We start from the raw sequence: 24,854 nt of genomic DNA on the forward strand, positions 1-24,854 counted from the left end.
GTAAGGGCTCATGCTTTGCATGTCTGGGGACCAAAGGCTTTTTTTTTGGGGGGGGGGGCGGGGCAGAACACCGTATCCGGTGGTGCTTAGGAATTGCTTCTGCTGGGCTTGGGGCACCATATGGGGTGCCAGGGATCAAACCCAGTTCAGCCGTGTGCAAGGCAAATGCTCCACTCACTGTAGTATCGTTGTAACCCCAAGGGAACTGAAGTTGTTTTTTTTTTTTTGAATCAGTGTGAGATACAGTTACAAGCTTTCATGTTTGAGTTTCAGTCATACTATGGTCGAACACCCATCCTTCCACCAGTGCACATTCTCCACCACCAATGTCCCCAATATACCTCCCCTTTTCTACCCTCTTCTTGCCTCCATGGCAGACAATTTCCCCCCCCCCCCCCCCCCCACACACACACTCTCTCTCTACTTTTGGGCATTATAGTTTGCAGTACAGATACTGAGAGGCTATCCTGTTTGGGGACTGAAGTTTGATCCCTGGGACTACTCCCTTGGTCCCTCCCAGCACTATTGAGTATGACCCTGTCCTCTCGTTGTTCATCGATTTGCTCGAGCAGGCCCATTAATGTCTCCATTATGAGACTTCTTGTTACTGTGTTTGGCATATTGAATACTCTCGGTAGCTTGCCAGGCTGTCCGAGAGGGGCAGAGGAATCGAACCTGGCTCGGCCAGGCTGGCTGCGTGCAAGGCAAACGTCCTACCGCTGTGCTATCACTAAAATCACAAATTTGATCCCTGGTTTCACCCCCTTGGTGCCTCCCAGCACTTCTGAGTGTGACCCTAAAACCACAAGACAAAACATATTAATCCAGTGTGACACTGGTCACCTGCCCCCGTGACAAAATGAGAGTGTCAAGTGTGACGGGGGAGGCCTGGTCAGTCTGGGGCAGGCTGACCCCGTTGCCAGGGCAGAGAGGTGGGTGATGCGACTGGGTTGTTTTTTGTCCTCACTCAAGAACTGCTTGGTTCCTCTGGGGCCCCCTCTCCCCGACGCCCTCGGTTCTCTCCAGGCCTGGGGGCGGCCCCCGTGGTTTTCCTACCCAGGGCGGCTGTGACACTCCGTGGAGCTGTTTTCCTCAAACGCCACCCAGGTCTCTGTCAGTGGCCCTGGATTGAACTCTGAGCCAATCTGAATGTGCTGTTTGTCCTCGTAGGAACTTTGACACTTGCAATACCAAAGTGAGCAGTGCTGGGTAGATCTCCACTCCCTCAGCGCCCGGGGCTCTTTGGTTCAAGCAGTTCTGTACTTTCAGAGACACTAACGATTTGATTTGATTTGATTTGAAGTGGACTGGACTCTGCTCACTTAAATGCCAGTAGCACTGTAGCGCTGTCCTCCTGTTGTTCATCGATTTGCTTGAGTGGGCCCAGTAACGTCTCCACTGTGAGACTTGTTACTGTGTTTGGCATATCGAATACATCACGGGTAGCTTGCCAGGCTTTGCCGTGCGGGCGAGATACTCTCGGTAGTTTGCCAGGCTCTCAGAGAGGGGCAGAGGAATCATGGAGGAATCGAACCTGGCTCAGCCAGCCGGCTGTGCGCAAGGCAAACACCCTATCGCTGTGCTATCGCTCCAGCCCATCTGCCAGTAATACTCAGTATAATTACAATAAAAAAATATTTCCGGGAACCAGAGAGACAGAACAGCAGGTCAGGTGCTTGCCTTGCACGCGGCTGACCCAGGTTTGATCCCCGACATCACTGAGGATCCCCTGAACCCCGTCAGGAGTGATCCCTGAGTGCAAAGCCAGGAATAAGCCCTGAGAACTGTCAGTAATGGTCCTAAGAGAGAATAAAAACAAAAGCAGGGGGGAGAAAAAATAACCAAAAAAATAAAACAAAAACCCTACCAGATCAAGCCCAGGGCCTGCCCCAGACACAGGGAGCACACAGCTGGAGCGAGGGCCCTAAAAGTCGCTCAGGACTGGCGGAAAATGGCCCAGCGCCATGTCTTTGGGTATTCGATCATTGTATAACTGAAACCCAAGCACAAAAATTTGTAAGTCTACAACTGTACCTCATGGTGTTTCACTAATAAAAATTTAAGGGAAAAAAAATAAATTTCCTCTTTGCCTTTGGTGAAAAGCAAACAAACAAACCTGGAGTTATGAAATCTTCTCAGCTCACGTGACCTCGACTCTGGGGCCTCTCAGCGTGGGCGCAGGCAGGTTTCCATTCCTGCCTGGAGGTACAGCAGCCTTCGAACTTAGAAACTCACGTCTAATCCTAAAGAGCGATGGGTGACCCCCCCCCCCCCGCCCCGAATCCACTCAGGTGGGACTAGTCTGTCGGCTGGAAACTTTCATCTGTTCTCAGAACTGTGGGACAGCCAAGTGTCCCTGACCCCACCCCCACCACTGGGAAACCCACCCCCACACCCCTCCCTTACATCTGATCAGCTGAGAAATGGCCCAGTCAAGGCGCCGAGAGAATGTGATTCCCCTGAATCTTCCCCAGAGGGACTGGTCTTGGCTGAGAACTCCAGGGCCTGCTGGGAAGGGGTGGGGGGTGGGGTCATGCAGGCAGCCCCTTTCTGCCTCATGGCACAGCATTGTACTGTCCCATGACAGCCCCCGGCCGGCTCCATCGCTGATCCACGCCAGAGTGCCGAGCCACCCACTTGTTCCAGATCTAGGCCCCGGGACACCTCCTAATTTCATAGCATCATCAGCCCAGTGGGATCACAGCAGATCTGCTAGGAGAGTCCCCTGGAAGACCCAGAAGCTCAGGGGGCCTAAACAGCAACTCCGCAGGGGCACCCAGCCCTGGCCAGCATGGCTGATCCTCAGGCAGTGACTTTAGCTGCATCACTGGGAGATAACGGCAATGAAGTCAATTTGATTGTGCCTGCTAAGGGAACAGGCTTGGGGGAGGGGTGGGAACCTGGGGACGTTGGTGGGGGGAAGGGCACACTGGCGGTGGGAATGGTGTTGGAACATCATTTCATGCCTGAAACAACTGTGTTCTGAGCAACTTGGTAAATCAACTTAGTTATAATAAATTTTTATTTATTTATTTTAGCTTTTTTGCATCACATCCGGCGTTGCACAGGGGTTACTCTGGGCTCGTGCACTCAGGAATTACTCCTGGCGGTGCTCGGGGGACCATATGGGATGCTGGGAATCGAATCTGGGTCGGCCGCATGCAAGGCAAATGCCCTACCCGCTGTGCTTTTATTGGTCCAGCTCCCTGAGTTATAATAAATTTTTAAAATATCTCTTAAAAGGAAAGTATTCCAGGGAACTGGGAGATAACGCACAGATTAAGGCGCTTGCTTTACATGCTGTCAGCCGGGGTTCTATCCCTGGCACCCCAGATGGTCCTTCAGGCACAGCCAGGAGTGATCCCTGAGCACAGAGCCAGGAAGAAGCTCTGAGCACTGCGGGTGGGACCCAAGCCCTCACTCTCAATAAAAACGTTTCCAGACACTGCCGTTATCCCCAAGTGAAGGGGGGCATGGAGACACAGGACATTATCCTTGTCTTACAACCCATGCTCCGGGGTTTTTGGTGAACTGACATTACATATCATTCGATTCAGCAGATAATTACTGAATATTCCCTCTGTGTGTCATTTTTTCCTGGAGGAAACTGAGACCCACTGCATAATAAACTTTAAAATGAAACATATAAAGTTACTATGCCAGCATTAAAATAATAATGTCTCTATTTTACATTGAAAACAAAAACATATCCATAAAATGTTATAAAGTACAGTGACACTATTCAGAACAGCTCATTTAACTCGTCTTCTATATGTTGGACAAACTGGATGGATAGGCACTGAATTTGAGTTCTCTCCTGGGGGTGAGATTTTAGGTGATGCCAGTTTTTCGTTTGGACATTTTACATATGACTCAAGTTGTTTATATTGAATATATAACTCTGTAATTCTAAAGCCTTTATTTTTAAAAAATTATTGAAAGTCTGAGCATGTCCTCTTACAGAACCAAATTATAGGTCCGAAGGTGAATAGTGCCACAAAATGAACGTAAAATTCCAGGAGCTTTGAGGTAACTTGAGATGGTTGCCGCTGGAGCAACTAAGGATGATCTCGAAGAGGGAATGGTGGGTTTAGATCAGTATTTCCCAAAGTGGGAGGTGGGGTAGGGCATCTAAAGGTGGGTGTTTGCTAAAGCAAGGTAGATTTTCAGGAGGGTCACTGAGTCAATGTTTTCTTCTGAGAAGAAAAGACCATGTAACTTTGGGACTTAGAATTTCGACTGTGAAATTTTGACTGCTGATTTCGACTTAGAATTTTGACTGTGAAAGACTTTCAGGTCGCAGTAGCCAAGATGATGTGTAGTAGAGAGCAGAACAGGCTGAGAGAATTTATTTTGGGGAAGGAATTTCTCTAACTCTGTATTTTATATTTATTTTAAAACTTTGATTCTTTTTTCCCCCCTTTCTGTAGGTTTGAGATTGAAATTGAACCCATTTTTGCAAGTTTGGCTTTGTATGATGTTAAGGAAAAGAAAAAGGTAAGACGATGTACTCAACATAGGTTTTTGCTACACAAACTTATTTTAGGTCCATTTTAAGTAGATATGTCATGATTTCTGAGAAGTAGTAAATGTGAATCTTTTAAGGAATAAAATAGTTTATTAAGACCTAATATGAATCTTTTAAAAAACAAAATAGTTTTATTAAGACCTTTAAAGTAAGATTGAGCGGCTGGAGCGATAGCAGAGCGGGTAGGGTGTTTGCCTTGCATGCGGCCGACCCAGGTTCGATTCCTCCATTCCTCTCAGAGAGCCCGGCAAGCTACTGAGAGTATCCCGCGTGCATGGCAGAGCCTGGCAAGCTCCCTGTGGCGTACTTGATATGTCAAACACAGTAACAACAGGTCTCACAATGGAGACGTTACTGGTGCCTGCTCGAGCAAATCGATGAACAGTGGGAAGACAGTGCTACAGTGCCGTATTGTAAAGTTGATCCCCAGTTTTATTGTATTGCAAGAGTTCTAAAATCAAATGGTAGAAGCCTGCTTTTACTTAATTTTAAGAAAGAGAAAAAAAATACAGGAAAAGCATTTTGGCAAAAGTACCAAAGATTAGAGTGATATTGCTGGTCAATTTTTGTTGGCAAATGATTTACATTCTTACAATCTGAAAAAATACTTGTGTATGTTTGAAATATTCCGTCTTAAGTTCTCCCCTTAGTCTTGTCTTGCCAGCCGTCGTTCTTGGCAATTTGTGAGGTTTTTCAGACACTCTCCTATAGCATTTCTTTCTCTTTTTTTTTTTTTAAGTTCTGGCATTTCGGGACACCCCTGGCAGTGCTCAGGGGTTACTGATGAGTGGCTTGTGGGTTGCCGCTGGTGGTGTTTGGGGGCCGCGGTGCTGCTGGGAGTCACACCCTGGCCTGCGCATGCCCAGTTGTGTGTGCCTCAGAGACTCAGAGTCCCGGGAGTCTGTCTCTGGCCCTGCTGTTGGTTTCTCGATTCAAAGTCCTCGGGCTCCTGTGTGGAACCCAGGCTGCCTTCAGTGCCTTCTGCTGTCAGCCTGGAATTCTGTCAGCATGGGATTCTGTGATGGAAACTTGGCTCCCCCGATTTGTATTTGTTAAAATTAAAAGGGCCGAGGTTATAAACAGCAGCAGGAATAGCAGTAATGCAATTTGGGATAATTTGGCTCAAGGATAATTTTCCAAGGCTTCTCACAGACAGTGCTCAGGAGTCTTGGGGTCCACGCTTGGGCTGGCCACTGGGCTGGACAGTTCAGTGCTTGGGTCTGACAGGGTAGTGCTTGGGTTTGTGGTGCCAGGGGCGACCAGGGCTCATGCCCAGAGTATCCAGGCAGCCATGCAGTACCAGGGGTCAGACTCCCATGCAGTACCAGGAGTTGAACTCAGGCATCCATGCAGTACCAGGGGTCGGACTCGGGGTCTCCCTGTGCCAGGTATATCCTCCAAGGAGCAGCCGTTTCCCGGGCGCCCCTACAACAAATTCTTTCAGGTGTCACTTTTTCAATCAAAAGAATTTGGACTGTGGATTCTTAAGGGTTTGTGTGTTTTCCCAAATAGCCTACATTGTTTCTTTTGCTTTAATTTAGATATATTGAATGTTCGGTGAAATGCATTCTACGTAGCATTGTGTCATGGCATGAGCTCTGTCATATATTAATTCTATATGTTATTCATTTTAACAAAAGGTGCAGGTTTTAAAACTCTTAACATAGGAATGCTTTTTTTTTCTTTTAGATTTCAGAAAACTTTTATTTTGACCTAAACTCTGAGCAGATGAAAGGATTGTTGCGCCCACATGTGCCCCCCGCTGCCATCACCACCCTGGCGAGGTCGGCGATTTTTTCTATCACTTACCCTTCCCAGGACGTGTTTCTTGTGATAAAGGTGAGTTTGCTGCGGGCTGCACCGGCCTGCCTGGGTCATGTCTCCCCTCCGGTTTCCCTGTCCCTTGCCAGCGTTCAAAGGGCAAAGATGTTACCTTTACTTGTGTTTCTTTTTTTAAAAAAAAAATTTAATCTTCATATTCCTTAATACTCTATTGCACCTTCAGGACCACCTCAGCTTTTCTTTTCTTTCTTTTTTTGTTTTTCTTCTTTTTGGGCCACACTCAGCGATGCACAGGGGTTACTCCTGGCTCATGCACTCAGGCATTACTCCTGGTGGTGCTTGGGGACCATAAGGGATGCTGGGAATCGAACCCGGGTCGGCCGCATGCAAGGCAAATGTCCTACCCGCTGTCTTATCGCTCCATCCCCCGCCTCGGCTATTCTTGATGATTGGCTTTTTGATTCATCGGAGTTGTCCAGAGAACAGACCTGTGCCTGACGCTGCCCACATCGCCTGCCCGCCAGAGTGTGGAGTCTGCAGTGCCACGTATGGACACTCCGGCCAGGCGTCTTTCTTTCGCTGTTTCCTAAGAGGAAAGATCTTATGGTCAATTTGATGAAAAGCAATAAATGACCATTTCCTAGGGGTCCCAATTTATCCCAGGGTCCTCTCCTCTCGATACTCGGCCTGAAGGGTTTGGTGATTGGCCTTTTGGTACTTCTTGGGGGCTCTCCGGGACTCCACCCGGCAGTGCTCGGAGGTGCCAGGGATGATGGACCTTGGGGGTCTCACTCAGGCCAGGAATGTGCTCTGCCCCTGAGCTGCACCTCAGTCCTGAGTCAATCCTTGCAGGATGTATCTTGTCACACAGATTCATGGCCCACGGCCTGAGCAGGAAGGTGGCTTTGGAATTGGGCATGAACCTTGCCAGTATTTCTAGGGTCTGAGTTCCTCGCTTTGTTTGGTTTTTCCACCAGGATTCACCTGGCTGCTATTTCTTTGTGCATGGGAGCACCTGTCTTGCCTGGCTGAAATTCTGTTTTCTCTGGAGCACAGACACTCAGTTTTAACAGCAGTGTGTTTTGTTGTTGTTGATGTTGTTGTTGTTGTTGTGTTTTAGGATCACAGCTGGCAGTGCTAAGGGGCTGCTCCTTCTAGTTGCTTGGGACCTCCAGGAGAGCTGGGGAACCACAGAACCAAACCCAGGCCTCTGAGTGTAGAGCCTGACCTCGTGGACTTGTCTCCCTGGTCCCTGATAAATTAGTCTTTCCGTTACCCTAAGCTAAGGAGCTTAGAGTCATTTAGGCCTTACGATTTGTAAGCTTTATTGTTAATGAACGGCAAATGACAGGCAAATCCTAGCAGCCCGTGACCTCTGACTTCCTCAGCTGTTACTGTCACTTAGGATCCGAGTGATAAGTTACGGCACAGTTCCCACAATGTCTAAGTACTTACTTGGGGGGGGGGGGCACACCCAGTGGCGCTCAGGGATTACTCCTGGTTCTGCACTCATGTATCACTCATGCAGGGCTCAGGGCCCCCTCAGGAATGTCGGAGATTCACTCCAGCCCAAGGAACAGTTGATTTCATGTATCACCCTGATTGGGCTCCGATGTAGGTGTTTGATCTAACACTAGTCTAGATGTGGAGTGAAGGTATTTTTTGAGGTGAATGACTATACTTCAGTGGACTTTGAATAAAGCAAATCATCCTTCAGAGAGAGAGAGAGGCCTTATTCAGTAGGTTAAAGCCCTCCGGAGCAAAGATAACAGCATTCCCAGAAGGGGTTTTTAAGACTAACATGGAAAAAACCTTGCTTGGGCAGAAATAAAAACCAGGTAGAACTCAGGGAGGTCTGCTGGAACCCGGATGTCTAAAGCGAGAAATATGCCGACCAGGGTCAAGTTCTTGGTCCCTGTCGCTGGTTCTTGGTTTCCAAGTTCATTGCTTTTTTTTTTATTGTTGTTGTTTTTAAGCTTAACACCATTTTTTCCCCCCTTTGACAGCTCGAGAAAGTTCTTCAGCAAGGAGATATCGGGGAATGTGCAGAACCATACATGATTTTTAAAGAAGCCGATGCCACTAAGGTAGAACGTCTTTCTTGCCTCTTGTTTCCCCCACAGCATTCCTGTTGTGATTTGGTGGGGATCTATAGCACACATTGAAGAATTTCCCTGATAATTCACTTTTCTCTGTTTTCCACTTACTTCCTTTCTTTGACATCTTTTTGGTCACCTACTTCTGTATCATGGATGGTAGCACTGTAGCACTGTCCTCCTGTTGTTCATCGATTTGCTCGAGCGGGCACCAGTAACGTCTCCATTGTGAGACTTGTTATTACTGTTTTGGGTATATTGAATATACCACGGGGAGCTTGCCAGGCTCTGCCTTGCGGGCGGGATACTCTCAGTAGCTTGCCGGGCTCTCCGAGAGGGACAGAGGAATCGAACCCGGGTCGGCCACGTGCAAGGCAAACACCCTACCTGCTGTGCTATCACTCATCATGTATGGTACTATTCTTAATATGTACCCGACCCCATAGTTAATTACTTGTTTTTTTCCCCGTTGGTGAAGACTGAGTTAATTTCTAAACAATTAAGATTTTCCTACGTTGCCAGAAATTGTCTTGCATGTGGCTGACCGGGGTTTGATCTCCGGCATCCCATATGGTCCCCTAAGCCTTCCAGGAGTGATCCCTAAGGCAGCGCCAGGAGTAAGCCCTGAGCAAAAGCTAGGTATGACCAAAAGAAATAAGAAAATAAATAAAAATTTTCTTTTCACCCGTATTTTACAAAATAGCCAGGCTGATGGAAAGTTTCCTCATAAACCATCGATATTCTCGCCCTGTGACTAACTGTAGATAGTTAAGAAAGCAGAAACTACAGTGCTGGAGTGCATGGGGGGGGGGGGGTCTGGACAGCCTTGTCCCTGGTACCAGAGGGTCCCCTGAGCACCGTCAGAATGACCCCAAGCACTGCATCCTTATGAGCACCGCCAGCTGGGACCCAAAAAGGAAAAATGGAGAAAAGAAAAGGCAGTCTCTGTTTTGCTCTAAGTTGGTCGATGGAGAATTTGAATCACCTTATTAAGCAAGGGGGGACACAGAGGTGAAATCCCAGACTCGCAGAGACCAGCAGGTGGCTGTGGGGTGCCCGGCCTTGTCAGGGGACAGAGAGAAAACAGGCTTGTCCCGCCACTGGTAGTCTGACACCAGGACAATCAAAGAATAACAGGTGATCCTGCATCGTTTTGACTACAGAACGTAATACTTGAACATCGATTCTGGCTGGACCAAGTGAGGGCGAAGGAGTCTCGTGTGTTGCATTAGCAGAACAGGCTCAGTTCTTGCTCTGAGTCTCAGAAGAATAATGAAGTAAACACAATCTAGAATTGGGTCGGGGTGGGGGAGCAGGTAGGGGGCTTACGCTGTTCTTCAGGCACACCGTTCCTGTTCCAAGTTGGAACCTCGCTTTTCCGAGACGGATGACCTCGCTTTCCCTTTTCACAAATCGCATTTGCTCTGGTAGATTGAGGTCACAGATGGAATTAACAACTTATTCGTCTCTTCCTGGACGTAACTTAATAGACTTAACAGAAATCCATACCTTGGCTGTTCGAGGGAGAACTGCCAAGTGCTGGACCAGATAGAACCAAAAGGAAACTCATCCGCGAATTCAGCAGAGAGCCCACGCTGCCGAGTGTTTAGGGAAAGGTCTGAATGGGGCGGGAAGCCAGTGGGCTGTGGTAGAGAGGCGGGTACCCTGGTGGTGGCAGTAGTACAGAAACATAGTTTGAAGCTGATAAAATTTGTACCTAAATAGTCCTGTAAATCAGGGCTTCTTAAACTTCCCCCCCCCCCACTTATGACCATTTTTTATCCGAAATGTTTTTCTTTTTCTGGCCATGAGGTATACAGTTATATAAAGTAAGTCACGGTCACGGTCACGGTCCTCCCGTTGTTCGTCCAGCAGGCCCAGTAACGTCTCCATCGTGAGACTTCTTGTTACTGTGTTTGGCATATTGAATACTCTCGGTAGCTTGCCAGGCTCTCTGAGAGGGGCAGAGGAATCGAACCCAGCCGGGCCGGGCCGGCAGCGCGCATGGGATGCAGGGGATTGAACCTGGGTCATCCACGTGCAAGGCAAACGCCCTATCCTCAAGTACTAATGCTCCGGTCCCCCTCAAGATTATTTTAAGGAATGAAAAGACAAAATTTTAGTTTTGGGATAACCCAGGAAATATAAAGTAGGTATGTAAATTAAACATTTATTGGCAGTGTAGCACTGTAGTCCTCCTGTTGTTCATCAATTTGCTCAAGTGGGCACCAGTAACATCTCCATTGTGAGACTTGTTGTTACTGTTTTTGGCATATCAAATATGCCTCGGGGAGCTTGCCAGGCTCTGCCGTGCGGGCGGGATACTCTTGGTAGCTAGCCAGGCTCTCCAAGAGTGGCAGAGGAATCAATCCCAGGTAGTCATGTGCAAGGCAAACACCCTACTCGCTATGCTATCGCTCCGGCTCATTTATTGGCAGCAAAGAAATTTATTTTAAGACAGTTTTCTTTGGCTTTTTGGCGTTTTGGGTCACACCTGGCGATGTACAGGGGTTACTCCTGGCTCATGCACTCAGGAATTTCTTCTGGCGGTGCTTGGGGGACCATATGGGATCCTGGGGATCTCTGGTCAGCCGCGTGCAAGGCAAACGCCCTACCTGCTGGACTATCCAGCCCCTAGACAATTTTTTTTAAAAAGCTACATGATCCCGCTTGGGCTTGTGACCCCCAATTTTCAAAGGTAGGATGTAGAATAATGCTCTCTTGGTTAAAAACTCAGGGCAGCTGACGCTTTTGTTTCCTTTTGTTCTCTCTCCTTTTGGGTGTCGTGGTTTGCAATCGAGGTATTGAGTGGCCATCGTGTTTGATCTATGGTCTACTTTCAGCATGCATCTCCCATCCCAGACGGGTCCTCCAACCACACTTTACTTGGTGTTCCCTTCTCTATCTGAGCTGCCTTTTCCTCCAGCATGTGAGACCAGCTTCCAAGCCATCGAGCAAACCTCCTGGTACTTATTTCTACTAGAAAGATTGCACACATCTGTGGAATATAAACTAAAAAACAGAATGGGAGACTAGCACCCAAGAATCGTTTAGGAAATAACGATTCCTTCTTTAACCTAAAAGTCGAACGAGGCAAACGTATCCTGTTTAGGACACCAGTAGCTTTTGCCTCGGGTTCAGTCTTCAGTGAACACCCTTTTCCCCTTGCTTCTCTTATCACTCTGAGCCTGTTTGTGATTCACCTGAGGTGCCCACACGCCCACTTCATGGCTGGAAGACATTCGGGATTATTTCATTGGCTCAATCTCTTCTTTCTTTTTCATTATGATAAAATTTAACCTTCGGTGTTTTATGGTTGGCAGCTGTGAGGGGAGTGGGGCAGTGCTTTAGACTCTAGCACTTTCTGAACAGAGCGATGCTGAGGCTGGAGAAACAGGGCCAGTCCTCTGCCTTGCACCTGGCTGAATGTAGTTCCATCCCCGGAAGCCCATGCAGTGCCCTGAGCCCCGTCAGGGGTGATCCCTGAGCACAGAGCCAGGAACACTGATGAGTATTGCCAGATGCAGCCCCAAAGCAAGAACAAAACCAAAAAAAAAAAAAGTCTCATTTATTTCCCCTTTTCTCTCAAGAAGAGATAATCACAGATAGAAATTCCTGACTTATTCAGCTTGCGGACATCTATCGGGTGATCGGTGATCGAGGTTGTGCAGTGGTTCAGAAGTTACACTGTTAATTGAACTCTAAAAGATACTGATCGCTGTTGCCCCAGGTGAGGAAGAGAGCATGGGATTGATCCAGATGTTGACGTTGCAGTCTTGCTTTCTGTTCACGTAAAGAAGGTAGATTTCTGGAGGCAGGGCCAAGTGATTTATTAATTTTTTATTTTCTGAAAAAGGGTCTGGCTATCGGTCTGATGCATCTGGGAACCTCTGGTAGAGATTGTTTTTCCCTCTTTGCTGAGAATTGAGAACTGTTAACTTGGATTTTTATAGATCTATGACATAGCCATGAATTCATTTCTTTTGAGCATAATCATATAATTATAAAGTTCTGTTTTGCAGAATAAGGAGAAGCTGGAGAAGCTGAAAAGTCAAGCCGAGCAGTTTTGCCAAAGGCTGGGAAAGTACCGCATGCCTTTTGCTTGGACCGCCATCCACTTGATGAATATCGTCAGCAGTGCCGGCAGTTTGGAAAGAGACTCTACGGAAGTAGAAATAAGTACTGGAGGTACGAGTGCTTTACGTGAAGAATTTCTAAATACATAGCATTTTCCTTTTTTTCACACGCAGGATTGTTTTACTTGTGGACTTTGCAGTGTAATGTGACATCAATATTTTTCACTTTCCATTTTGCCTTTTCTTCCTGAAAACGACTTTGTAGAAGTGTAATTTCCACACCACAGAATCCGTCCGCCCAGTGCATCCAGTTCAGTGCTTTCAGGCATAGTTACAAGGTTCCACAGAATCTCAAGAATCTAATTTTGCAACTTATTAGCTGTCACTTCCTACCCGCGTAATCCTTAAAACCCTGAACAAGCTCTCATCTGTGTTGCATGTAGGAATTCTGCCATGGCAGACATTTCACTTTAAATGATACAGAGTATCATGTGGATTTTTGCAACTTCTGTCACTTAGCCTAATTTTGCTGGGGTTGAGGGCTTGGGCCACACCTGGTGGGGCTTTGAGGGCTTACTTCTGGCTCTGGGCTTGAGAATCTCTTCTGGCAGGACTGCAGGGACCCTGTACAGCCGCCTGCAAGGCAAACGCCTTCCCCATATACTATCACTTGGACTCTATTTGCATAATGTCTTAAAAATTCATCCAGGGTCTGGAGCACGAGTAGAGCGTTTGCCTTGCACGTAGCCGACCTGGGTTCAATTCCTAGCATCCCATATGGTTGCCCACATGTACCGCCAGGAGTAATTCTTGAGTATGAGCCAGGAGTAGCCCTGTGCATCGCCAGGTATGATCCAAAAAGGAAAAAAAAAAAGTTCATTCACGTTGTAGAATTTATCAGTATCTCTAGGACTGAATAATAGTCCTTGGCTTGCATTTTGCTTAAAATGTGGGTATTAAGTCATCCTTCTTTTATTTACCCACTTGTCAGTTGATGGATATTTAGATTAATTTAGACTTTTAGTTATTGGAATGTTGCACTGTCCATCTTTTTCAGTCTTTGCTCCTTCCCACCTCTCCCGTCCTGTCGCGGGTCACGCATGCCTGGCTGAGCTGCTCCCACATCCAGCTCTGGGGGGCCCTGCTGGCCCTGCTGGCCCTGCAGGTTTTCTTTTTTTTTTTTTTTTTTTTTTTTTTTTATTGAATCACTGTGGGAAAGGTTACAAAGCTTTCAGGTTTATGTCTCAGTCATGCAAATATCAAACACACTTCCCTTTACCAATACTTATTTTTTCCCATGAAGAACCCCAATAAAACCCCACCCCCCACCCCTCCCCGTCCCTGTGAGGCAGATGAATTCTAGTTAACACTCTATCCGCTTTGATTAGATTGTTTCAATAAAAGATTCACCACTATTATTTAGAGTTTACCCCCCCCCCCAAATCAGACATGCTGAAAAAGCATTGTGAAGTGATTTGCTTTCTACAGCTGGGTTCAAGAATTAAATGTTGGTTTTGGATTTCTGCTATTTTACCTATTGACCCTGGAAGTATTTCTACTGAAAGTCAGATAGTTAAGAAATTGGTTTCTGTGTTCTGGAGTCGTGGCCGTGCTGGAGAGCCGCTCGTGGGGGGCAACCGGTGGCCTCGGTAGGGCGTGAAGGGCGGAGCGAAACGCCCCCCTTCCCATGAGGTTTCAGTCGCCCCCACACTCCCGGCTCATACCTGCTGTCCACAAGGCTCCCATGTGGCCGCCATCTTTCTTTCCAGAGAGGAGAGGGCGAATGGGGCAACACCCTTTCCCCTCCGGCAGACTTGATGGGCTGGATCAACGCATAGTCCGTTCACTTTTCTGCTCCAAGCTGCTGGGTTCTGCATTAAGTCCTTGTGCTTCTGGGGCCATGGCCGTGCTGGAGAGCCGCTCGCGGGGGTCGACTGGTGACCTCGGTAGGGCGTGAAGGACGGACCGGAACGCCCCCCGGCCCATGAGGTTTTAGTCGCCCCCACTCCCCCGGCTCATACCTGCTGTCCACAAGGCTCCCATGTGGCCGCCATCTTTCTTTCCAGAGAGGAGAGGGCGAATGGGGCAACACCCTTTCCCCTCCGGCAGACTTGATGGCCTGGATCAATGCATAGTCCGTTCACTTTTCTGCTCCAAGCTGCTGGGTTCTGCATTAAGTCCTTGTGCTTCTGGGGCCGTGGCTGTGCTGGAGAGCCGCTCGTGGGGGGCAACTGGTGACCTCGGTAGGGCGTGAAGGACGGACCGGAACGCCCCCCTTCCCATGAAGTTTTAGTCGCCCCCACACCCCCGGCTCATACCTGCTGTCCACAAGGCTCCCATGTGGCCGCCATCTTTCTTTCCAGAGGGAGGAGGGCGGAAGGGAGCAACACCCTTTCCCCTCTGGGCAGAAATGATGGCCTGGATTAACGCATAGTCCTTTCACTTTTCTGCTCCAAGCTGCTGGGTTCTGCATTAAGCCCTTGTGCTTCTGGGGCTGTGGCCGTGCTGGAGAGCCGCTCGTGGGGGGCAACGCAGGTTTTCTTTTTTTGTTGTGTCCTCTGTCTGGGTTGTGCTTTGGGTTCACACTCGTCTCAGAAAATGAGTTGCAAATTGTTCATCAGTTACTGGTGGAGGGAAGTTGATACTGCTGATGGGTTTGGCGTTGAAATATTATATGCCAAAAATGCAGTCATCAAAACTTTGTAAATCATAGTTCTTTAATTTAAGAAAACACTGAAAAAAAAAAAGAACTAAACAGTTTTTTTAAACCACACCCTGTGGTGCTCTGGGACTTACTCCTGGCTCTGTGCTCAGGGGTTACTTCTGGCATTGTTTGGTGACTTATGGGATACTAGAGATCAAATCTGGGTCAGCTGTGTATAAGGAAAGCACCCTGGCCGCTGTACTATCTCTCTGGCCCCATAAAGTTGAAAACATCATATATTTGGGGGCCAGTGTGGTAGTATAGGGGTAAGGCTTGTCTAGCATGTGGCTGTCCCAGGTTTGATTCCTGTCACCCATGTGGTGCCCTGAGCCTGCCAGGAGTGATCCCTGAGCATAGAGCCCGAAGTAAGCCCTGAACACCATCGGTTATGGCCTCAAAATAACAAGAAACAACAAAATTTTATCTTTTCAGAAAACATGAGTTTTTTTTTCTTCCCCACAGATTTGTCTGTTGCTTTTCTGGTCTCTGTTCCATTTCTTTGCATTCATTTGTCTTTTTCAGTCACTTCACTCCGGCTTGCTTTGGGTTTAATATGCTCTTCATCTAGATTTTTTGGGGGTATGGTTCATACCTGGCAGTGCTGGGGAAACTACTCCTGGCTCAGTGCTTGGGGTCACTCTTAGCAGTGCTTGGCGGGGGGTACCATGTGCTGGAGATGCAAAAAAATCTCTATTTTTTAATGTTGTTGTTACTGATTTGAGAGTTTTCTCTTTTGGTGGTGGTGGGGGATGTGCCCATACCTGACTGTGCTTGGGGGTTGCTCCCGGCACTGCTCTGGGGGCCCTGTGGTAGCGGGGAATGAACCATGGCAAACCATAAACACTCATAGTTTGAGCTGTCTCCTGGCTCCTCTTCCTTTTTTCAAATATAGCTCTTAAGAGCTCTGCATTTGGGGCTGGAGCAACAGCAGGTAGGGCATTTGCCTTGCACGCAGCTGACCTGGGTTCAATCCCCAGCATCCCATATGGTCCCCTGAGCACCTTCAGGGGGTAATTCCTGAGTGCAGAGCCAGGAGTAAAATCCCTGTGCTTTGCCTGGTGTGATGCAAAAAGCAAAAAAAAAAAAAAAAAAAGAAAAAAGAAAGAAAGAAAGAGCTCTGTGTTTCCCTCTGAGCACTGTTTCAGTAACGTCCCATGTATTCTTACGGTATTGTATTTGGGGGTAGGGGGTTGGGCCACACCCACCCCACAGTTTCAGGGTCATACCTGGTGGGGCTCAGGGGACCATACGGGGTGCCGGGGATTGACCCTGGGTCAGCTGTGTGTAAGGCAGCCACCCAACCGGCTGTACGCTCTCTCCAGCCCGCAATATGATGTTTTTATTTTTGTATTTTCTGATTTACTTCCCTTTTCATTTCCTCTTCCACCTATTGTTTATTTGAGGGTGTCCCACTTCACTACCTCGCACGGTAGTAGATCTTCTCACTTTTCTTCTGTTAGAAAATTTATAGATAAATGTGACCATTTTTAGTCCATATATTTTACATAATTTTCAGTTCATTTGAATTTGTTATATATTGTTGAATATACATTTGGGTTTTTTTTTAATAATTTTTTTTTATTGAATTGCCGTGAGATTCAGAGTTACAGAGTTGTTCATGATTTTCAGTCAGACCATATTCTAACACCGGACCCTTCCAGCCAGGTGATGCACATTTCCAGCCACTGATGTCTCCAGATTCCCTCCTGCCACCTCCCCCTCTGACCCTGAAGCCTGCCCCATGACAGGCTTTTCTTCTCTCTCTGTCTCTGTCTCTTTCTCTCTCTTCAGTTTCCCCTTCAGGCACTGTGGTTTGCAGGACTCTTACTGAAAAGGTATTCCGCATAGCACCTTTCCTCCTTGCAGCATTCAGTTCTTGTCCAGAGGGATTATTTCCATCTGTCACTGTCACCGTGGTCCCTTCTCTCTCCAAACTGCCCTCCCCCTCCTCCTCCTACCCTAGTCCAGCCCTCCTAGCCCTGGTTTCTACTGACTTTAGGTATTATTCATATACTCCCCTCCCCCCCAATATCCGCAAATGAGTGCAGTCATCTTAAGACGCCCCTGCCCTCTATCTTAGTTCCTTTTTTTCATGATCGAATCACCGTGAGATACTTACAACAGTTACGAAGCTTTCATGTTTGAGTTTCAGTCATACAATGATGGAACATCCACCCCTCCACCAGTGCACATTTTCTACCACCAATGTCCCCAGTATCCCTCCCCCATCCCACCTCTCTCCCTGCTTCTATGGCAGACAATTTCCCCCATACTCTACTTTGAGACATTTTGGTTTGCAACACAGATACCAAGAGGCCATCACGTTTGGTCCTTTATCTACTTTCAGCACACATCTCCCATCCCGAGCGATCCCTCCAGCCATCACCTTGTTTCCTTTTTGATCTTCAACCTAGTTGTTCTAATTGATCTTAAGTAATTAAGAATCTTTAAAAAAATCTTAAAAAATAATAAAATTCTTTTTAATGCAAGTTACCCTAAGATTCTGTGTCAGGGCTAGAGAAATAGTACAGGAATTCAGATGCTTGCTTTGCGTTTCTCTCTCTGGCACCTCACAGTCCCCCAAGTCACTGCCAGGAACAGACCCTGGAAACAGCACACCCTGGCTCTGCCAGGTTTAACCCCAAATCCCGCCCCACCCCCAATTGTTTCCAGCCCAAGTGCTAACTGAGCTGAAGGACTGTTGTATGGTGACTAAAATGTCTTTTTTACACTCTTAGAAATGAGGTCAGGGAGATTGTGCACACACTTCCTTGGTCATCTTTGCAGGAGCAGCAATTATCCTGGGGTGATCGATCGATGGGCGGAACAGGGTGGTCTTCAACATCATGGCATTTCTTTTCTCCTTCTTGTGTTTGGAAAGCTGCTTTAAAAGACATCTTAAACACGTTGAAAATGAGTCTCTGCCTTTTTCCCTTTGGCAGAACGAAAAGGGTCTTGGTCCGAGCGGAGGAATTCGAGCATCGTGGGCCGGCGGTCACTGGAAAGAACCACCAGTGGCGACGAGGCGTGTAACTTGGCCAGCTTCCGGCCCGCTACTCTCACGGTCACCAATTTCTTTAAGCAGGTATTGTCCTGGCGGGGAGCAGTCATCGGGGCCCTTCACACCAGAATTTCCTTTGGTTTCAGAAAAGTTGTTGTCGGGCATATACATGTGGGCTACATGCACGTAAGCACGACAGTGATTTTTTTTTTTCACTTTTTGGGTCACACCTGGTGATGCCCTTTCATATTGTTCTCTGAGCACCGCCAGGGGTAATTCCCGAGTGCAGAGCAAGGAGTAGCCCCTGTGCATCGTGAGGTGTGACACAAAAAAGCAAAAATAAAATAATCAGGCCATTAAAAAAATTCTTCACCAAATTTAATTTTCAAACTGTAACTTGGATATCTAGGGGCCTGGAAGCCCTGAGAGGAGTACAAACAGGTGTGGACCATAGAACTTAAAAAAAAAAATGGGGCGAAGAGGGAGGTTCTTTTCAAAATTTGGTCAGTGCTATATGCTTGTATTAGAGAAATTTGATCATGTAAGTTGAAGGAACAAATTTGAACTTTAGGGTAACAAATTTATTGGGCTATCCTATATTAATGTTTTTATGTCTGTATACTTTATTCCTCTTTTTTCATTTAAAAAAAAATCTGCCTTTGACCCAAGTTCGATTCCTCCGCCCCTTTCAGGGAGTCCGGCAAGCTACTGAGAGTATCGCACCTGCACGGCAAAGCCTGGCAAGCTACCTGTGATGTATTCAGTATGCCAAAAACAGTAGCAGCAAGTCTCACAATTTGTTGTGAGACGTTACTGGTGCCTGCTTGAGGAAATCGATGAACAAAGGGATAACAGTGATACAGTTAAAATTTATCTACTTCTTATAGTCCATTAGTTTTGTCTATAAGGTATTACAGTTCACTCTAAAATACAGAAAATCAGTACAAGGTCACTGTCACCGTCACTGTCCTCCAATTGTTCATCGATTTGCTCAAGCAGGCACCAGTAACGTCTCCATTCGTCCTAGCCCTGAGATTTTAGCAAGTGCCACATTGGAGGCTCTTTCAGGGTCAGGGGAATGAGACCCATCGTTGTTACTGGGTTTTGGCATGTTGAATATGCCTTTGGGAGCTTGCCAGTCTCTGCCGCGATAAACTTATTTAAAGTTAAACTTTAAAAAAAAATAGTAGTTCCATAGCTCTTATTAAAATTTGAATATGAAGGAAGCCAGCACAATATTTTTAGTCATTATCATGTTAATTTTACATTTTACACTAAGTTAAAGGGAGAAGGCAGCATAGGCAACAGAAATTTATTTTCAGGGCTGGAGTGAGAGAATTGTGGGTAGGGCACTTGCTTTGCATGCAGCCGACCCAGGGTCTTTCTGGGGAGAAGAGACATCCCGTACTGTCTTCCAAGTCCATGGGGAGTGATTCCTGAGTGCAAAGTCAGGAGTAAGCCCTGAGTACCATCGGGTGGTACTCAGAAAAAAAGCTAAAAGAAAAAAAAAAGCAAATTTCAGTTGAATACATTTGTTTTATGGAAAGCTTTTCTTAAATTTTTAAAATCAGGAAGGAGACCGCCTAAGTGATGAAGATCTCTACAAATTTCTTGCTGACATGAGAAGACCGTCTTCTGTTTTACGACGTTTAAGACCTATTACAGGTATTTTTAAATTATGAGCTAATCATCACACGTGTATTGTTTATAGTTATATTCCTTTTTTGAGTATCCGATGCGTACACCAGATGGCTCCATTTTTCTGATCTCGGTTGACTCATATGATCTAACAGTTGGAAGTTGAATTTCAGACCTTCAATAATTTAATTCCCGAAATGAAAATGATAAATACTGTTGTGGCTTAATACTTCCTAAAGGAAAAGAAAGGAACCGGGAGTGTTAAATATTTAGGAATAGACTCATATTGTGATAAAAACAAACCACTCTGGAGTAAAACTTATTTATGAACTTGACCTTGTTTAAATAAATCATATTTCACATTCAGAATGTTGACTTAGGTCTATACTAGATCCCTGTTTTTATTTCCTTTGTTTTTGCTTGTTTCTTCCTGTGCTGTGTGTATTATTTTACTTGCACTTACATCTGCATCAGCTCTTTAGAAGTTTGAACTTGGTAAGGTGAGGTAATGTAGAGGTCTGAGCCGATGGTAATTTTGGTTTACTTCGTGACTTCTTGCAGAAAAGTAGGGTCTGAGTCTTTTCTTTTTCTTTTTCTTATTTTGGAACTTCAAGAGTTGGTTTTGTTTCTCTAAGCCAAGGGGATTTTTAAAATTTATTTTTTATTGATTCACCGTGAGGTACACTTCCATGTTTGAGCTTCTTTCATACAGTCATCAAACACCCATTCCATCGCCAGTGCCCATCTTCTACCACCCAAATCCCCAGTATCCCCTACCCCCGTCCCCTCCTTCCACACCTCCTCCTGCCTGTGTGGCAGATAATTTACACAATACTCTCTTTCTCTACTTTAGTTACCTTCGATATTTTGAGACCAGTCCCTCTACCCCTCATCCCTGTTGAAAAGGCAACACTAGACGATGTGTTTTGTATTGCTTGTTATGGATACGATATAATGTCATGCAGCCACAAGAGCGGGCGTGCACTCTAGGAATTCTAACCTTTTAATAATTAGGATCTGAAGAGATCGCAGCAGCAAGTTGCTTGGGTCCGAGATTCGTTGGTGTGTCTCTGGATTGTGGCCGTGTGGGAGCTTAAGTGGACAGTGGCCAAATGTAGCGTCCTCTCGGCATCCCATCGGGACGAGGGAAGGAGAAAGGCCCACTCCTCCCCTGTCTTGTGAGGCTTGGGATTTGCCACCACTGCCTCTAGTACCTGGAGCTTCTCGATGACATCTAGAAAATGGCAGCCACCGGGGGTCCTAGAGGGCAGGTAGAGGGACAGCACCTGCCCCCATCTGGAGCAGCCCGGTAGAAATGGCCAATTGCAAAGTCCGGGGCCATTTCTGCAGCAAGTTGCTCGGGTTCGAGATTTATTTGTGTGTCTCAGGTCTGAGTCTTTTCGAAGCTTTTTTGGTTTTGTTTTGTTTTAACCTGGCAGTTTTATTACAGTTACATTATTTTTCTAAAATCTTTTTGTATTGCAGCTCAGCTGAAGATAGACATTTCGCCTGCTCCGGAAAATCCCCACTACTGTCTCACCCCAGAGCTCCTCCAAGTGAAACTTTACCCAGACAGCAGGGTCAGGCCCACCCGAGAAATCCTGGAGTTTCCTGCCAGGGATGTGTACGTCCCAAACACCACGTACAGGTACCACATTTTCATTTCGGATTGGAGACTATAGAGATGAGATGCTGTCTGTTCCAGAGCTAAAGCTGAAGGAAATGTTCCCAGACTCTTGTGTAGCTTTATTATTTAACTCCATTTCATATTGAGTAATTTAAGGGGGCAAAAAAAAAGTTGTCAGCTGTTAAGCATTAATACTATGCCAGGTGTAACGTTGGCTACCTTACGCGTATTACCTGATTTGTACCTCAGAGCTTGAGGTGGGCGTGACTGTGGTTTTATTTATTTATTTATTTATTTTTCTTTCTTCTTATATTTATTTATTGAGTCACTGTGGGAAAAGTTACAAAGCTTTCAGGTTTAAGTCATACAATGATCAAACACCTTTCCCTTCACCAGTACTCATTTTTCACCACTAAGAACCCCAGTATGCCCCCCTTCCACCCCTCCCAATGCCTGTGAGGCAGATGATTTCTACTTAACTCTTCTCTACATTGATTACATTCATTATTTTGATAAAAGATGCACCATTATTGTTTAGAATTTCCTCCCCCCCCCAACAATCAGAATTGCCGAAAAGGCATTGTGAAATACTTTGTTTTCTATAGCTGGTATGAGAATTATATAAGGTCATATAATGATTTTGGATTTCTGCAAAGAGCTAGATCATTATGAGATTGGTTTCTGTGCATCTGGTGTTATGACTGTGCTGGAGAGCCACTCATGCGGGGGGGGGGGGGGGGGAGGGCAGCTTGTCACCTTGGTAGGGTGTGAAGGATGAGCCAGTGCCGCCCCCCTTCCCATGAGACTGCAGTTGCCCCATCACCGCTGGCTCATACCTGGCTTTCCAATAAGCTCCAAGGCAGTGGCCACCTTGCTGCTGGGGGCGGGGGGAGGCGGAAGGGAGCAGCAACACCCTTTCCCTCCTGGGGAGGCATGGCGATGGCGCCATAGTTGAACGCATGGTCCATTCACTTTTCTGCCGGGGTCTGGATTAAGTCCTTTTGCCTCTGGAGCTGTGGCCGTGCCAGAGAGCCACTTGTGGGGGGCAACTCGTGACCTTCGTAGGGTGTGAAGGATGAGCCAGTACCGTCCCCCTCCCCATGAGACTGCAGTTGCCCCGTCACTGCCGGCTCATACTTGGCTTTCCAATAAGCTCTGAGGCGGCGGCCACCTTGTATGAGGTCCAGAAGCATTTCTGCCAAAAGCCGCTGGGTTTTGAGATTTGTTTCTGAGTCTCTGGGGTCATGGCCGTTAATCTGCTTGATCAGGAGCCAGAGAGGCCATTTGTAGGTGGTGACTCGGGGTCTGGTTGGGATGGGGAGGAAAGGGGCGGTTCCACCCCCATCTGGTGAGGCCCCAGATGTCTCGTCACTGCAGGTCCAAACCTGACTGTCCTGTGGCCTCTGGAGGATGGTGGTCACCGGGCCACCAGGGGGAACAGGCCAAGGCACGTAACATATTCCCACCTGGAGTGGCCCAGCGCCAGTTAGCTACTGCAGGAACAGGACACATTTTTGCCAAAAGTCGCTGGGTTTTGTTTCTGAGTCTCTGGGATCATGGCCATTAAGTTAAGCTGTTCCATCAGGAACCAGAGAGGCCTTGCCTCCAATTATATAGCTGAGCCGGAGGTGGTTTGTGGGTGTGTCTCCCACATATGTAACTTTTGGCCCTTTACTTTCTTGGTAAACTTTGCCCCAAGTTTTTGGGGTCTGGCCAAAGGCACAGCAGCAATTTGGGGGTATCTGAAAGTCTGACAGTGCCATCAGGCTGCTGATGCACTCGCCTCACAGGTACAGATTGACCTGCTGGTGGCACCATACCCCCGACTGTAGTTTTAGAGGTGAGTGGAGTTCCCTCATCGCCGTAGAGCCGAGATGAACGTTTTTACTGCAGTGGGGCTGGCGTTTGACCTCTGGGCTGTTAAGCTCCCCTTCACTCCTACTTATTGCTGTGCCTGAAATGTTCTTAGGGGCAGGCGCTAGCATTGTGCTTGAGTCTGGTATTTGTGCCCGCCCTATGCTCTTTGACTCAGCTGTGTTTGGTGAGTGTGCTTCCCAGAGCTGTTGGGTGTGACCTGTGGACCGAAGCTTCACGGCGCCCCAGGGCGTTCCCTTAGCTCCTTTTGGGAACGGCGACATCCGATGTGTCTGTCGTGAGAGCCCACTCGCTTGTTTCTTGCCCAGACGGCCCTTTCTAAGCATATGCCACTGCCATGGATGTGGCCTGGAAGATCAGAAAGATTCATTTCCTCTTTTTCTTACTCCTCCCGTGGGCTCCCCCAAGTTTCGCTCTCCCGCTGTGTTCTGAAGCTGCCAAGTTACATGTGAGCGTCTCAGGCTGTGTCACTGTTTAGAGCGGCCCTGTCAAGTAGACCTAGAATGGGAGCATCGGTAGTGCCACTACATTGGCAATGGAAAATTTTATAGTTGCGCCACTAAAAAAGTAAAAGCATAAAATTAAGCGCATTATTTTATCCAGTGCGACTGTTATTTCAACAACTGATAAATCTAACAGAAGGACGGAGATAGTTGACTTTCATTCTCTCCCAGGTCTCAGAATCTGTTGTGTAGCCTTACATTTAAAGCAACGCCTTGGGGGGCTGGAGCAATAGCACAGCAGGGAGGGTGTTTGCCAGGTTTGATCCCCAACATCCCATAGGATCCCCGAGCACCACCAGGAGTGATTCCTGAGTCCAGAGCCAGGAGTAACCCCTGTGCATCGCCCGGTGTGACCCAATCACAATCACAATCACAACCGTCCTGTTATTCATCGATTGCCTTGAGCAGGCCCCAGTAACGTCTCCTTCCTCCTTCATCCTAGCCCTGAGATTTTTTTTTTAAAGTGCCATATTCAAGGCTCTTTCAGAGTTAGGAGAATGAGATCCTTCATTGTTACTGGTATTTGGAATATTGGGTACGTCACGGGGAGTTTGCCAGATTCTACCATGTGAGCAGGTTACATTCGGTAGCCTGCCAGTTTGTCCAAAGTAGGAATGAGTTGATAGATGTCCAGCTTCCGGGAGCTGGGTTTTGTAGTCTCTGAGTCTTGGCTGTTGATGGGATTACACGGCGCCAGGGGGCCAGTTGGTGGGTGTGACCCCCGCCTACTGGAATTTGGAGGATCTGGGTGGAGGATGCTCAGCCCCGATCCAAGTAGGCTTGGAGATCTCGGCCCCAGGACCTGCGTGCCTTTGTTCCTCTGCCGGTACCTTCATGTGTGTGGAGAGTGGTCTCAGCATGGTGGTGGCTAGTTCTGGAGGTCTTCGGCTGCCGGAGCCCTGGTTGCGGCAGGGAGGAAAACTCAACCCGCTCCCCTCCAGGGGGCCCCGGTGAGGACAGCCAGGCACAGGGGCAGGAGACTCTGCGCTGTTCTCTTCCGGGAGCTGGGTTTTATAGCTGGGTT

At 47.3% G+C, this 24,854-nt stretch overlaps 1 protein-coding gene across 4 annotated transcripts in view; it reads left to right on the plus strand.

The window, feature by feature from the left end:
• DOCK7 (dedicator of cytokinesis 7) overlaps positions 1-24,854 on the plus strand; it is a 198,088-nt gene that overhangs the window by 38,568 nt on the left and 134,666 nt on the right. For all 4 annotated transcript variants that reach the window (XM_056122429.1, XM_056122430.1, XM_056122431.1 and 1 more), the window contains exons 8-14: positions 4,431-4,497; positions 6,218-6,367; positions 8,317-8,397; positions 12,429-12,594; positions 18,129-18,271; positions 19,759-19,852; positions 21,311-21,473. In XM_056122429.1, coding sequence (XP_055978404.1) covers positions 4,431-4,497; positions 6,218-6,367; positions 8,317-8,397; positions 12,429-12,594; positions 18,129-18,271; positions 19,759-19,852; positions 21,311-21,473 — 864 coding nt within the window. The remainder of the gene's footprint in view (positions 1-4,430; positions 4,498-6,217; positions 6,368-8,316; positions 8,398-12,428; positions 12,595-18,128; positions 18,272-19,758; positions 19,853-21,310; positions 21,474-24,854) is intronic.

The sequence above is a fragment of the Sorex fumeus genome, unplaced genomic scaffold, assembly GCF_029834395.1.
Source record: "Sorex fumeus unplaced genomic scaffold, SorFum_2.1 ptg000045l, whole genome shotgun sequence".
NCBI classification, from domain to species: Eukaryota; Metazoa; Chordata; class Mammalia; order Eulipotyphla; family Soricidae; genus Sorex; species Sorex fumeus.